This window comes from Sarcophilus harrisii, chromosome 2, assembly GCF_902635505.1.
Source record: "Sarcophilus harrisii chromosome 2, mSarHar1.11, whole genome shotgun sequence".
NCBI classification, from domain to species: Eukaryota; Metazoa; Chordata; class Mammalia; order Dasyuromorphia; family Dasyuridae; genus Sarcophilus; species Sarcophilus harrisii.
In genome coordinates this window covers 30,707,096-30,722,848 of record NC_045427.1, presented here as the reverse complement: position 1 = coordinate 30,722,848, position 15,753 = coordinate 30,707,096, and the positions used below count along the sequence as shown (strand labels likewise).

Sequence of the window (15,753 nt, the reverse complement as noted above, 5' to 3'; positions counted from 1 at the left end):
GCGTAAGTGGGCAGGGCCCCCTTCCCCTCTACAAAGGTGGCAAGCCAATAGCAGTGGAGGACAGGGGCTGTTTTCCCTTGGGAGTGCCCACCAGGGGGTGTTCACACTGGCTCTGAGAGCTCATTTTTAGCGTGAGCCTCGACACTTCAGAAACAGCAAAAGCTTGCTACACATTGGGCCAGGAGGAGCGACACCCCCGAGGCTGAGAGGGCCTGGGTTTCGTGGCCCCCACTTAGACTCAGGGGCAAGCACACGTTGTTCCCAACCTTCCCACCGTCCTGGCGGGATGCCAGAGGCTGACCCTCAAGCTATAATTGGAAATCTCCTTTGGGAGGATGTCCTGGGGGCTGGCTCAGGCTGCTCAGGGCTGTCCTTGGCATCTCACCTACCCTCGGGCACCCGTTTAATTCATGACATTTATTACGCCCTTAAAAACTGCCTGGCACCAGAGTAGGCCCCAGGCCTACAGAAAGGAAAGCAGGCCCTTATGGCTTCTCGTCTGGACTATTGTGAAAGCTTCCTGATTGGTCTCCAAGTCTATCCCCTTGCTAATGAATCTTTCACATCAAAAGTGATCCTAAAGTGTGGATCACTCCTTGCCTTGCATCCCTTTTCTTCCATCCGCCTTCCCTCACTCAATCTGCTGTGGCTCCCTATGGCCTGTAGGTCAAGCTTGTGGGCCCTTAGAGCTCTTTGGTAGAATGCAGGCTCCTTGAGGTCAGGCGTTCACTGTTTGATTTTTGTCTTTGTACTCCCAGAGCCCTACACATCGACTGGCCCAGTGAAGATGCTTATGAAACTCCTGTCAACTGACTAAGGAGCTTGCACTACGCAAAGAAGACCCGCTGATGAATAAATACAAAATCAATACAAATTAATTTGGGGGAGGGAAGCACTAACCACTGGGTAAGTCAGATTCCCGGAGGCAGAGGTAAGGAAGGAACACACTCCAGACATGGGGTACTGACCGAGCAAAAGCCTGGGGTTAGGAAGTGGAATATCATAAATGGGATGTAATAGAAAGACCACGGACTGTGAATCGAGAGAACCGGGTTCCAATTCAGCTTTGCTGTTTCTTAGTCACAAAAGCCATGAAAAAAAAAATCACATGGCCTCGATGAGCTTCCATTTCCACATTTGTGAATAATTTGGGGCCAAACCATACCTTGCTGCTTACCTCCTCTGGTAATTATAGGAAGAGAAACTCATAAACCTTAAATAGTTACTATTGTTATTATCTCTTCCATTAACTCCTCAAAGCCACAGCCTCCCTCTGGATTGCCCTACAGAGTCCCCTTCATTTCACTCCATGACCTACCCTCCCCTTTATGATAAAAAAAAAATGATAAAAAATAAATCCCCTTTATGATAAAATTAGTCTCAGCTAATTATTGCTATCCATTATTCATATATTAATGTTATTGCTACTGGCCAATCTCCAAAGGGAAGGCATTGTCAGGGAGACCAGGGAAGGCCTCCCGACATAGAGCTGAGTCTTGAAGGAAGCGGAGGGAGCTAAGAGGTAGAGCCACAGTACTATTATTCCCATTTTAGAGATGATGAAACTGAGACAAAGAGAAGTAAAATGTCCAAGGTATGTTCTCTGGCTGGGAAGTATTAGGAGGATTTTTTTTAAATGCTGTCTTTTGCTAGCACCTTCACTTCTAAATATAGGGGAGAGAGAGAGAGAGAGAGAGAGAGAGAGAGAGAGAGAGAGAGAGAGAGAGAGAGAGAAAAGGAAAAAGAGAGACAGATAGAGGGAGGGAGAGGGAGAAGGAGAAAGAGAGAGAGAAGGAGAAAGAGAGAGAGAGAAGGAGAAAGAGAGAGAAGGAGAGAGAGAGAGAGAGACAGAGGGAGGGAGAGGGAGAAGGAGAAAGAGAGAGAGAAGAGAAGAGAAGAGAAAGGGAGGGAGAGAGAAAGCATGAGAGAGAAAAAAGAAGAGAAGAAGAAGGAAAGAAGGAATGAGGGTAGGGTAGAAAGAGGGAAGATAAGAAGGAAAGAGGGAAGAAGGAAGACAGGGAGGGAGGGAAGGAAAAAAGAAAGAAAGTAGAATGAAAGGAAGGATGGGAGAGAGGGGGGAAAAGAAGGAAGGGGAAAAGGAAAGGAGGAGAGGAGAAAATTTCAGAAAGTATGAAGGAAAAAGGAAAGAGGAAGGTAAAGAGAGAGGGAGGGAGAAATGCCTAGAATAAAGGAAGGAAGAAAGAAAGAAAGAGAAGGCAGGAAGAGAAAGGAAAAAGGGAGAAAGGGAAGAAGAGAAGCAGTTTGATAAAACTAACCAAGATAGTGAGTGAGTCTGATAGAATATGCAGGGTTCCAGCCGCTAGGGTGGGCTTTGAATGCAGTTTTTCTGATTCCAGGCCTGGCACTTCTGCCCCTCCATCATGCTGCCTTTTCAAGCCTTGGGAGAAGGCAAGAGGCAGGTTTTCAGAACCATCTCCTGGCTGGGGTGGAGCAGGAAGGACTCCTTGCTGGTCGGAGAGCTCTGTGTGGGACACGGGCCTTCTCCACTGAGAGCCCCCCCCCCCACCTCGGGCTCACCCTCCCTCCCTGCAGCACTGAGTCACTGGGTCCTGGTGCTGAGATCTTCCACGGCCCAGGGGACTGAGCCCATGAGGCTTCCCACCTGCTGCCCAACCCTGTGACAGTTTCCAGATGACGCCATTTGTAATAAGAGAGCTCCTTCCAAAGCAACACCTGCCGCCCGACCCACCCGGACACATATTCACTCACACTCCAACTGACACCCAACGGGGAGAGGGGCTGCCCAGGGCCTGGGACGGGAGGAAGAGGGAGCCAGTGGCAGAGAAGACGGGGAGAGAGACCAGGCAGCAGACCAAGACCGGCCCTCCTTTTCCCAACTCCTCACCAGTAACCTTTACAAAGACGGCGCAGGCCTTTCAGCTTGTTGAGTTTCTTAAATAAAGGCCTGGAATAGGATTTAATCTTTTCTATAACACAAAACCCAAGTCTGAAGTTTCAATGATTTCACTCACTACTAATAAATTAACCGCTAGGGGGAGCAGTATACAGAGTGGTGGATGGCAGACCCTCGGCTATGTGACCCTAAGCAAGTTAAGTAACTGCTCTGTCTCAGTTTCCTTAACCTGTAAAATGGGGGTACTCATAGTACCTACCTCCCAACATTGTCATCAGTATAAAATGAGATAGCATATGTTAAAAAAAAAAAAAAAAAAAAAGCACTTTGAAAACCTTCGAACTGTTATACCGAATGACCCCAGACTGTTAAATTTTTCTGTTCCGGGGTCTTCTTTATAGTTTTTATTTTCTATTTTAGGGCCTTCCTGAGATCATTGGATCTCTTTCTAGCACAAAGATAGATACATACATATATAGATAGATAGAAAGAAATAGATAAATATAAATAGATATAGATATAAAATATATATACATATATTTTTACATTAAAAAAATTTTCAAGTTCCAAATTCTCTCCCTCCCATCTATCTCCCATCCATAAAAGAAGCAAGAAATGTAGCATAGAGATTCTTAAGCTGGGGTCCATGAACTTTAAAAAATATATTCTTTGTTAACTATATCCTGTCATTGGTTACTTTTCTAATCCTATTTATTTATGCATTTGAAAACATCCTGAGAAAGGGTCCATAGATTTCAACAGACCATGAAGACACACACAAAAAATAGTTTATATTTATACATTTGAAAACATTCTGAGAAAGGGTCCATAGATTTCAACAGACTATGAAGGACACACACACACACACACACACACACACACACACACACAGAGTTTAAAAGCAGCGTTCTAGCTGGCCTTGCCAGCTTTCTAATTCTAATCTGCCCTGAGTCACCCAGCTAATAAGGGTTTGAGGCTGGAGTTGAACTCAGGAAAATGAATTTTCCTGACTCCAGAATCAGCACTCTATCCACTATGGCGCCCCTTAGCTGCCCCAGACAATTTAACAAGAGAAGGGGCTTGTGAGCCCCCCTCCTCCCCTCACCGGAACCTGGGCTACTTCTTTTATTAAAGCCTTTGGTGATTTTGGGATAATGGAGCAAACTCTGGTTACATCTTGGTGATGGGCAGGTAAGGGGCAGGAGTGGGGGGTAAGGTGAACAAAACGACAGCGCTACAGAAGGGGGAACTGCACAATCTCTCCCTCCAGAACATGTGCTTTCTCTCCCTTACACACACACACACACACACACACACACACACACACACACACACACACCTTGATAGACAGGATGTGAACAATCCCTGTTCCCAGGGGACAGACAAGCAGGGGTTTAGCTAGGTGAGCGTGACCTCTGGCCTTGGACTTCTGGCTGCCTCCTCTACTTTGTAGGTCTTTGCTGAGCAAAGACTACTAAACATTAATCGGGATGTGGCTGTTTCAGTCTTGGAGGCAACGCCAGAGATGGGGAGCTATTAATTCAACAGTACCAGCGGGTGCCAGCTGCCCTCTGGAAGATGCCCCCTAGGGCTAGTTTAATGCCTCTTGGAGAAGACAATCATCCACAGAGGGAAGTGCCCGGCCCTGGCAAAGTTTGCCACCAGACACAGAGCTCGAAGGAGATTGTGCTGAGCGGAGTAGAAGATAAAATGCCCCTTCAGCTGTCTTGCCAACTATTTTATGTTTTGATGTTTTAGTATCAATTGTTTTGTGTCCTAAGCATTTCTTTGCTACTGGGAGAAATAAATAGCTGTACTGTGCCTGGTCAACGCTATAGATTTAGGGCCCTTCTCCATTCTTTGGGGACATCCTAGATAGACAGGAGTCAAACCTACACAAGGTGATATTCATGAGTAGGAGCATGTCAATAACTGAGAGAAAAGACCCTGGTTCTTCTATTTAGGGTCCAGGTTCTTCAAAAAAGAAAGAAGGGAGGGAGGAAAAAGGGAAAGAAGGAGGAAAGAAAGAAGAATGGAAGAAGGAAAAGAAGAAGGAAGGAAGAAGAATGGAAGAAGGAAAAGAAGAAGGAAGGAAGGAAAAGAGGGAGGGAGGGAGGAAGAAAGGAAGGAAGGGAGGGAGGGAGGGAAGGAAGAAGGGAAGAAGGGAGGGACGAAGAAAAAGGAAAGAAAGAAGGAGGGAAGGAAGGAAGAAAGAGGAAAGGAAGAATAGAAGGAGGAAAAGAAGAAGGAAGGTGCTATATAAATTATGTACTTATATAATTTGTCAGAAGGCAAGAAGCATGAACAGAGCTTTGAGGGAAATTGGGCATTTCACAAAATAAAGGGGAGGAAGGAGTAAATTCTAGGCATGAGAGACAATTTGTACAAAATCACAGAGAAGGGAGATGAGAAATAACAGGAAGACTAATGTACAAATCCAGAAAGGGAGGGTGGAGCTAGGTTGTAAAGGAGCTTCAGAAAACATTTTAGTTGCTGTTTTGTGACAATTATATCCTGCTCTTAGTGACCTCATTTGTAGTTTTCTTGGCAAAGATACTGGAGCGGTTTGCCATTTCTTTCTCCAGTCCATTTTACAGATGAGGAAACTGAGGCAAGCAGGGTTAAGAGACTTGGCCAGGGTCACACAGCTAGTAAGTGTCTCAGTCTAGATTTGAATTCAGGAATATGAGTCTTACTAACTCTGACTGGCCCCACCTCGTGGCCCCTTAGATATCAGAAGAGTTCCTATTTGAGCGCTTACACTAGTGTTATTACACTACTGGGATGAGGAAGCTTCCTCTATCCATGGAGGTGGGCACTTTCACAAAGAATGGCCTAGATCACTGAGAGGTGAAGCATGCTTGGGAGTAATAGTCAATAAGCATTTATTAAGCACTTACTATTTGCTTGACACTGTGCTAAGTCCTCAGGACTTAGCACAAAAAAATAGCAACAACAAAACCAGACCCCTCCCGCCCCAGCCCCACTTCTAATTCACATGGAGTGACTGAGGCAGACCTGCAGTGGGCCGATACATGGAGAAGGAATCGATTGGCCCTCTCTGGAAGCTCTCCAGTTTCTCAATGGCCTTCCTCAGTTTGGGTTCCCAGCAATAAACAGTCCTTTAAATGTTAGAGACCCAGGACCCTTCTGGAAGCCAGTCCCCCTGCTCCCTCCCCCACCAGTCCCCCCTCCCCCACCGGTCCCCCCTCCCTCTGTTCCCTCTGCCCTTCAGGAGAGGGAGCTTGTCTAACGGACACTTGTCCAGATCCTTTAGGGGAGCTCAGACACTTTGGACGGATGAGATGGATGCCCCCGATATTCGGATAATTATAAATATTTAGCCTTTCTCGGGCTGCTGCTCTTTCCAACTGGAACCCAAAAGCAAAACAGAGGAGAGGAAAGAAGGAAAAATGAAGTGTTGGAGGCTGAGCAAAGTACAGATGAAATGCAAAGAGGTCCTCCAAATCCCATGCTTTGGGCCGTAAAAAGCTGACCACCCACCGGCAAGCTTTATGATCGACTTTTTCCACTGCTGGAGTGGAGTGGCTGTGCTGGGAGGGGGGTGGGTGGGTCAGAGAAAAGGTAGGAAAGAGGGAGAATTGAAAGAGGAAAACAGACAAACTCCGAGGGACTTTCAGGGTCCCCTGTCACTATCTGACACATGAAAACATCCTTTCCTCCCTCCCTCCCCCTCACACCCCCAGCCTCAGGGGGCCTGAGATCCTTCTGTCAGACACCACACAAGAAACCCCAGCTCCAGGAAGGAGTTTCTGTCCATGTCAGATGTTAAATAAGGTGGGGAAAGGACACCATGGCCCCGTGTTACTGCACCCTAGACAGATAGGGAGTGTGGGGTCCGGGTGAAAAGGGGGGGAAGGGCCTGAGGTTGGGCCAGTTACTCAATTACTCTCTGCTCTAGTCCTTCAATCCCTTTGGCCTCAGGCGGCAGACACCCCCCAAAAGCTTCACCTAACGAAAGCACCCCACTTCCCCACACCAACCCGCAAGCCCCGAGGGCTCTTCCACTAGGGAAGTCTCAAGAAAGATTCCACCGTGGTGTGATGCAATGGGCTAAGCCAGGCTGCCCACGGGACTGGTGGGTAAGGGGGGGGGGCTCTTAATGAGAATTCGGTCTCCGGCTTTCTGATGAGCTGACAAGGTCTCTATATCATTCTCCCCTCCAGTCCCCTCCCTGCCGCTCCCCACCCGTTCCGCACTGTAACAGCTTTATGCTCTGGGTTTATTTAGGGTGACGGATATAATTACTTTCTGCTGCCGTGTTGTTCTTTTTTAAAATCTAAAAATCAATCAGGCTCTCTCCACACTCTGTCCTCCCCAATGGCGCCGCCTCCAGACTGGACTCCATCCCTTCCAACTGTCCCCGAGCCCAGGGAGTGTGAGCCCAGCGAGCAACGGAAAGCCGCCGGGCCCGGCGAGCACTAATAAGCGGGCCTTTATACACACCTGGAGAGGGGGGTGGGGAGCGTTAATGTGGAGGGGGGGAAGAATATAACATTAAAAAACAAAACCCGCGTTAATATGGGAGGGGAGGAAGAATATAACATTAAAAAAAACCGCGTTTTTTGGGGAGGGGAGGAAGATTATAAAATAAAATAAAAACCGCGTTAATGCGGAGGGGGAAGAATATAACAATTTTTAAAAACCGCATTAATGTGGAGGAGAGGAAGAATATAACATTTTAAAACCGCTTTTATATGGAAGAAAGGAAGAATATAACATAAAAAAAATCAGATAAGGTGGGGAAAAGTGAAGGCTCAGGCCCCGAGGCCCAGCCGCCACGGTTACGGCGCTCTGACAGTGGGGCTGTTATTCATAACGAAGTTTCCTCTCTCACAAAGGACCTTTTGCACGGTTTTTCCTCCTGCCTCAAAAACAGCTGCTCTCAATGTTGTATCCTGAGTGATGATGAGGCTCTGAAAGTGTTTTGGGGGAACAGATGGCCAGGGGAGAGCTGGGGAATGTGCCAGCGGAGAGCCGGGGCAGGCGGCCAAATCCTGCAGTGACTGAGTGTTTTTGGTTCCAGCTCGCGTGCCTTTCCCCTGCCCTCTGCCCTCAGTGGCGCCAGGAGAACTTCCCAACCAGCGTTCTGAACATCTGGAGTCTGCGACTGCCAGGAGGGGGGGCGGGTGGGAGGGGGAGACAGGCGGAGGGGAGGGGGAGGGGGAGAGACAGGCGGAGGGGAGAGGGAGGGAGAGCGGAGGGGAGGAGGAGGAGGGAGAGCGGAGGGGAGGGGGAGAGACAGGCGCAGGGGAGGGGGAGAGAGAAGGGGGAAAAAACTCTGTGCTCCAGCTCAGCTCCCATGGACTCCACTGCGTTACTGACTAACACAACAACTAATCGAAACCAAAAGGGGCCCAAATGAGAAGCAGGCCGGCGCCCCAGCTGCCGCCAGATGCAAGGCCGCTTCTGGCAGGGCTGCTCCGGAGGAATGGGGAGGGGTTTGCTGGGGGCTTTAAGACACCCGCCCTATTGTCTCCCTCCGCTTCCCTCCCCCCCCCCCAGCCGGAGTCAGGGATGGCTCCAACGCTGGTGGGGGCCCCCACACCCCCGCCATGCTCCGGGCTGAACGGCTCTCATCAAAGCTCGCATGTTTCTCCACAGTGTAGCCCTGCGGGGCGTGGGGAGGGGGGGTTCGGCGTTGGGACAGCCCCGTACGGTGGGGCTAATAGAGGAATGGCTTCTCGGGGAGAGCTGGAGGGGGATCTGGGGAGAAAAAGCCAGAGGGGTTTATGGGAAAAGGCCACTGGACTGGGATCCCAGAAACTGGATTTTGATTCCTGCTCTGCTCACTTCAATTCGATTTACCCGAGTCGGTGCCATATGCTTTTATTAAACTTATTATTATTATTAAGCTTATTTATTGTCTATTAGAAAGGAAGAGGCAGAAGCAAAAAGCTCCTGCCTTCAAGCAGTCTCCACTCCACTGGGAGAGTCGGCAGTTGATCGGTTCTGGGCCTTGGGCAGGGTGAGAGAAAGGGAAAGGCTGCAGCCAAAGTTCCCCACCCGGAAGACTGGAAGAACCCTAGCCTAGATGAATGGAGGGAGGGAGAGATAGGGAAAGAGGGGAGGGAAAGGAAAGAGACAGGGACCGAGAATGGGAGAGAAGCTTTATTAAGCACTAAATCCATGCTAGGGACTGTGCTATACTTATGGAGATTTGAAGGGAATCAAGAGATCAAATGCAGGAGTCTACTTTTAGAGAGGGGAAACTGAGGCACAGAGAATTTTTTAAAATGATGCCCTCAAGAGAAATGGGGAAGTTGGGGAGGGAGAATAATGAGGGTTGGGTTTTTTGGACAGACTTTGTTTGGGATACCCCCGAGGCATCTATAAAGATATAAAGAAAGATGAGGTTCCCACACCGGGCAGAGCAATAGGACAGTAAGGAAGAAAACCGGGGTTCAAACTCTGTTGGCCAGATCACCTCATGATCTAGGTAACCCTTGAAGACGTGTGAAGGGGACTGACCATTCAGAGAGTTCCCTATGTCTACAACACACTTGTGGGGGGAGCCACAGAGTTTAGAGAAGACACACTGGGAGTGTTACCTGGTCTAGATAAAGACACAGACCCAGCCCTCACAAGGAAACACAAGTAATGCTAATCCCCAACTCTGACGACTGAGGGCAACCCATGTCTACACAAGGAAAGAGTCTCCTGGCTCATGGAGACGTTTTAAGTGACTCGCCCAGGGTCCCACAGACAGTTTGGGTCAGAGGGGGGACGAAGCCAGGTCTCCTTGCTGTTTTGGTGCAATCAGCATATATTATTACACGATAAATGCACCAGAAAGACACAAAACCAAACGGAAGTGACCTTAGACAAACCAAGCTCCCTTGGACCCTAGTTTCCTACTCTGAAAATGAGGGCCCCGGGGGGGGGTGACCTCTGGTTTTGGGTTTCTACGTGTCACAAAGGGGTCAGAAGCTGAGGGGAGGGGAGGGAGAGCAGAAGCGGGAGGCAGAGGCAGATGGGACAACGGGGCCCAGGTCTGAGGGCTCTTGGCCGCCATGTGTATTCTGGGGTCCTTTTAAAAGCTGGAGGCGGTGAGTCTTCTTCATGCTGGCTTGCCTCGCTGTGAGCAGCTCCAGAACTGCGGGGATCGGGAACATTTCAAAGCGGCGGGCGTGCATTTCACTAAGCATGTCTGTATTTCTTGGATACCTCGTGTCGGTTAATCACTGTGTGTATCATGAGGTTTGTTATGATGTTTGTTGTTTTCTGAGTGGGAACTCTTCAGCACGTTCCTCTCCTCCCCTTCTCCTCCGCTTCTTTCTCCTCCTCTTCCTCTTCTCAACATCATCTCCTCCTCCTCCTCCTTGTCTCTATCTCTGTCTCTCTCTTTTTCTTCTCAACATCATCTCCTCCTCCTCCTCCTCCTTCTTGTCTCTGTCTCTATCTTTTTGTCTCTCTTCTTCTTCTCAATATCATCTCCTTCTCCTCCTCGTCTCTCTATCTCTCTGTCTCTGTATTTCTTTTTCTTATCAACATCATCTTCTCTTCTTCCTCTTCTTTTCTTTCAATATTTTCTTTCTCCTCTTCCTCTTCTTTCTCCTCCTTCTCCTCCTCCTTTTTCTCCTTCTCCTTCTTCTTTTATCTGTTTCTATGTGGGTGGGTGTGTTTCTGTCTTTCTGTCTCCATCTCTCTGTTTGTGTCTCTCTTTCATTATCTCCCTTTTTGTCTATCTGTGTCTCTGCCTCTGTCTTTCTAGATGTCTCTTTCTCCTCTCTCTCCATCTCTTCCTGTCTCCTGTCCCTCTCTCCCTTTGTCTCTGATTCTCTCAATTAGGCACATCCATTCATATGAAAAGGGGGGTAGGCAGGAGGGGTTTTGAATAAAAGAATGGAAAAATAGACAGCTTCCCCTAAACCCAAATTTCCCTAAAAATGATGAATACATTCAGTGGAACAGAACAGAAATGTACAATGGAAACCCGAGGGAGCATTACAGAGTAGGAAAAGCATTCTAGTTGGAAGTCAAAAGCTCTGAGTTCAAATCTCAATTCTGCTACTTACTAGTTTTGTGACAGGGAGGTAAATGATTGGCCCTTTCTGGGCCTCTATCCAAGACGATCAGACCTGGATTTGATGACCTTTCAACTCAGTTTCAACTCTGTATCCCTTGGACCTCAATCTCGCCACTCCCTTCTGGTGGGACTTCCATAGATTTCAAGCTAAAAAGGAGCTGCGATGCCATCTGATCATAAAAATCTAATTTTGGAAGGGTCCTCAGAGGCCACCTAACGTAATCCCTCATCTTACAGATAAGGAAACTGAGGCCCAGAAAGATGGACCTTCTTTAACTTTAAAGACTTCTTTAAGGTCCTATAGTCAACAGCAGTCAGGGTTTCTGACTGCAAATTCAGTGCTTTTCCCACTGTTCCATGATCCCTGCCTCTTGTGGGCCAGTTCCTCAAACTCTCAAAAACCTCAGTTGTGACCTTCTTTAACCCTTATTGACAAAATCAGGGGAAAGAATATTTATCACCAGACTGTGATGAGCAGAATGATCTGTAAGCTGTAAAGTGTCCTAGAAATTCAAGCTGTTCTTATGATCCAAGATCTCCAGTGAACAGTGTCATATATGAAAGGAGAAACAGCAGCTGAAGCTTTTGCCTTCAGACAAACAGCTGGTGGCAAATGGCGATGTCATCGAATGCCAGGAAAGAGAAATTGCATCCATTGTTATGCTCAGAAGATAATTTGGTATTTGTTTGTTCTCACTCCCCCAATATGGACAGACTTCACAGACTTGGACATCTAAGACAAATTGTCTGGAAGAGAGAGGAAGAGGGAGAGAAAGAAAGGAAGGGGGGAGGAAAAGGGAGGGAGGGAGAGAAGCAGTGGAAGAGGAGGAGAAAAAGGATATGGGGGGAAGAAAATTGAGGCAGGGGAGGGAAAGGAAATAAAGAAGAGGGAGGAGGAGAGAAGAAAGGAGCAAGGGAAGGAGTGGGAGAGGAGGAGGAAAAGGGGAAAGGGGGAGGGGAAGAAGAAAGAAAAGTGAGAGGGAGGAGGGAAAGGGAGCTCTCTCTTCCATAAATTTGGGAACTAGACTGTTCCCAGGAATTGGGGGGGGGGGGAGGCTGTAAGCCTTGCCACCCAAGCAATGTCCTTTCCCACCGGCCCTGCCCACCCTGTAATCCTCCAGATCTGGGTCTCCCACGAAAGCCAGAGGGAAGAATGGGGTCAGGGCAAGGATCTGAGTCATTCAGGCAGAAGTTGAAGGGGGGTAGGATTAGAAGAAAGGGATTGGGAGAAAGAAGCATAGCCTTCTCACTTAGAGCCCTGTCTGCTCTGTGGGGGGAGGAGGCCCAAGGTCGGTTCTATGGCACAGCCTTCCCAGCATGATTATGGAATTGGGTCAGTGGATGCCAAAGCGGGAAGAAAGCTTAGAAATCACCTAGTCCGGAGCCCCCTCATTGGACAAAGACCCGGGGCTGGGGAGAAGAAGGGATCAGCTCGGGGTCACCCAGTGGATTGGCGGCAACTAAGACCCTAGTCTTCTGGGTCGCCCCAGTCCCACACTCTTTCCCTTCCACCCTGCTGCTGATACAATACCCTGATTACCCATTATGGCCCTTCACACACTGTCTGGTCCAAACAGACTGGCCTTCTTTCTGTTCCTTAAACTTCCAGTCCTGAAATCTTTGCAACGGCTCCCCTCCAAGCATCCGACACCCTCGTTGCCTCTTCTTAGACTCTTGTAATTTTTAAGGCTCTGCTGAAGCATCTTCTTCTATATCTTTCCTGATCCCCTTTCCCTACAGGCTGTTCTGCTTTCATCCTCACTTCCCTCCTCCCCTAATTACCTGGCATTTATTTTTTATCTACCTGTAGAATGAAAGATCCATGAGGGTAGTCTCCCTTTTGTATCTGAACTCTCAGAACTTAGTGAAGTGCCCAAACGAAAGTTAGGCATTTTGTAAATATTTATTCCCTTCTCCTCCTACTGTGTGTACAGAGGCAGAGATATATAGCAGATAGAGAGCTGGGCTTGCCACCAAGAAGTCCTGGGTTCAAATCCAGCCCCTGAAACAAATAGGCTGTGAGACTGTGGGCCAGCAAGTCACTGAAATTCTCAAAATGTTCAACTATTGCTTCAGAGATGTCAGTCTGGAGAAGTAAAGGAAGTTTCCTCACTCAAGGACTCCCTCCACCAATGAAATCTCAGATCTAGAACCTTCCCTATCCATCTTAAATATAGGTTACGCATACATATATGGGTGGTAGGGAGAGGGCTGTATGAGGCTGCCCTCCTAGGGCTTATTATCTATTAGGTAATATATTAGACAATAGATATGTTATTATAATAAATAGCAGAAGATAGCATGCATCTATAGCTAACAATAATCAATCAATAGGACAAAAAAAAATGCTTTGGGGAAGTAGCTGAGAACTATTGAGGGAGCTGGAGGTAAAGATTATAAGTCAAATCAGGGATCAAGAAAGACTCTGAGTTGAGCCTTAAAGCCTGAGTGGATATTCAAAAGGCAAGGCAGGGGAGGGAATTTCTGGCAGGACCAGACTGAGTCATGAAGGTGAGAAAGCCCAGTTTGGCTGGTCCAAAAAGGGTGGGGTGAGAAGGGGTGGGCTGCAAAGGGAGAATGGCTTCAGACCGTGGAGGGTCTTGGGGATCCAACAAAAGCATGTGCCCCCTCCCCCTCTCTGGGCATCTATTTAACTGAACTATGAAGAGGATTAGACTTCAAGAGTGAGGATGATGAACTTGGAACCTGCAAGATCTGAGTTCAGATCCTACCTCAAACACTGACTTTGGGCAAATGGCTTAACTGCTCTGTGCCTCAGTTTCCTTCTCTGAAAAATAAGGACTGGACTCAAATGTCCAATCTAAGATGCACATATGATCCTTCCCTAATTCTAAATCAGGGAGTCCCATGACTTCAGATCTGTTTTTACCTGTCTTATACTCAGCACCTTCTGTCTGAGCTGAAAAGGACCTCATGGCTCACTGAGACCCACCGTTCGCTTTATAGATGGGGAAACTGAGTCCCTGAAGTACAGTGAGTTGGCCACGACCACACAGATAATAAGCTGCAAATCCCGGGTCTGAACTCAAATCTCAGGACTCAGCTCAGGGGAAATTTCGGACTCTTTTCCACTGCCCCAAAGTGCCCATCTAAATACTATTTCCATTCAAGCGGAGAGGCCGTGGGGTCCAATGGGGAGACGGCATAACCCCTATAAAAGGACAAGGCTAGGAATCAGAGGACCAAATAATCTCTTGGAGCTCTTTCCAGCTTTCAGTCTTATGACCCTCAATATAAGCTATGTAAGAGTTCTCAGAATCTGCCTCCCCCAGGGGGCAGATGGACATGTGCCCAGAGGCCTGGGAGGGTACTAACTCATGGGGCATGTTTATTTTTCATGTGGGGATAGGGAAGGATTAGCAGGGACCTGAGCCCTTGGAAACTCTGCCTCAGGGCCTGGCTTCCTAGGGAAATTCCTCCTGGCAGTCAGGAGCCATTCCAAAGAGAGCAGCAGCTCTGGGAAGCCCCAACTCCTCTCCCGGCTCCCTACTGGGGGCCCTTGTTTTCTTCTTTTTCTGTTGTTTGGTTATACTTATTAGTTATAAGGGGTCACTTCTGCTCTGGTTGGGGAGAGGGGGAAGGGCAAAGTACCCAGAGAGCCATGGGAGGAAAAGGAAAGAGATCCTGTTTTATTCATTAGAATTCATTAACAACTCTAATTAAACTCTAAATCGTTATTAAACAAGCTGCAGGGGCTGTATCGGGCTCAATATGAAGTTTTACAACGAGTGATTTCATTTTTCTTTTAAAATAAGACTCTCCAACTTAAGGATGTTACACGAGGCCGGACTGCTCCAATGTGGCCTCCATGGGGTGGCCGCCATGCTTCTGGGAATACAAGTTGAGCTCACAGGAGGTTTTGAGTAGCTGGAGCACACTCTTGGCTTTCAACAACAAAGAAAGCCCAGTCCCTTTCAAGGGAACTGCTGTCAGACTGGGCCTTTTCCAAGCCTGTTCTTATGCAACTGATTTTCCTTCTGAACCCCCAAAACAGGAATTACTGTAGTTCTGCTGCCTTCTGCCTTCTGGCTTCTGCCCAGCATTCCAGTCTGTCAAAATCATTTGGGTTCAGAGAATTAAAAAATCCCACATCTACGGGCAGCTGCGGGCACAGTGGATAGAGATCAGTCCTCGAGTTGGGAGGGCCTGAGTTCAAATACAGCCTCAGACACTTACCGGTTGGGTGACCCTGGGCAAGTCACTTAACCTAAGTCTCAGTTTGCTCATCTGGAAAATGAACTGGAAATGGTGAACCATTCCAGTGTCTTTGCCAAGAAGACCCCAAACAGGTCAAGAAGAACGAGACATAATTAACTAAACATGAGTTTATTATTAATTGGGTTAATTGACATAACTTTTTTTTTCATGATCTCCTTTTAATCATCGATCTATTTTCAATCCCCCCAGGGAGTAAAATCAAACTTATTTGCCTCTAGTTTCCAGATGCCCCCCACCTCTTGCATACTTTTGAAAATGGGACCATCTTTTCTCATCTCCCTTCAGGCTTTCCAAACTGTTTCTGTTTTCAGGAATTTCTTAGCAATTCTGTGATCACACCCACAGGTTTTCCTAGGACCCTTTAAAGCAATTACATAGTAGGGGCCGTCTTTCAAAGGTCTTACCTATCATTGCTCAATTCCCTCAAAGCCAGGTTTATCTCACCCTTTGCTGTTATTGAATTGTTTCATCATGTTTAACTCTCTGTGACCCCATTTGGGTTTTCTGGGGGCAAAGATACTGAAATGGTTTAGCCATTTTCTTCTCTAGCTCATTTTTCAGGTGAGGAAACTGAGGCAAACAGAGTGAA

At 47.7% G+C, this 15,753-nt stretch overlaps 1 protein-coding gene across 1 annotated transcript in view; it reads right to left on the bottom strand.

Annotated features, from left to right (window-relative positions):
* Window positions 1-6,120: 6,120 nt before the first annotated feature.
* ATOH8 (atonal bHLH transcription factor 8) overlaps window positions 6,121-15,753 on the bottom strand; it is a 33,264-nt gene continuing 23,631 nt past the window's right edge. The window contains 3 exon segments of the mRNA XM_031949787.1: window positions 6,121-7,224; window positions 7,226-7,311; window positions 7,313-7,342. Coding sequence (XP_031805647.1) covers window positions 7,176-7,224; window positions 7,226-7,311; window positions 7,313-7,342 — 165 coding nt within the window. The 3' untranslated portion in view covers window positions 6,121-7,175.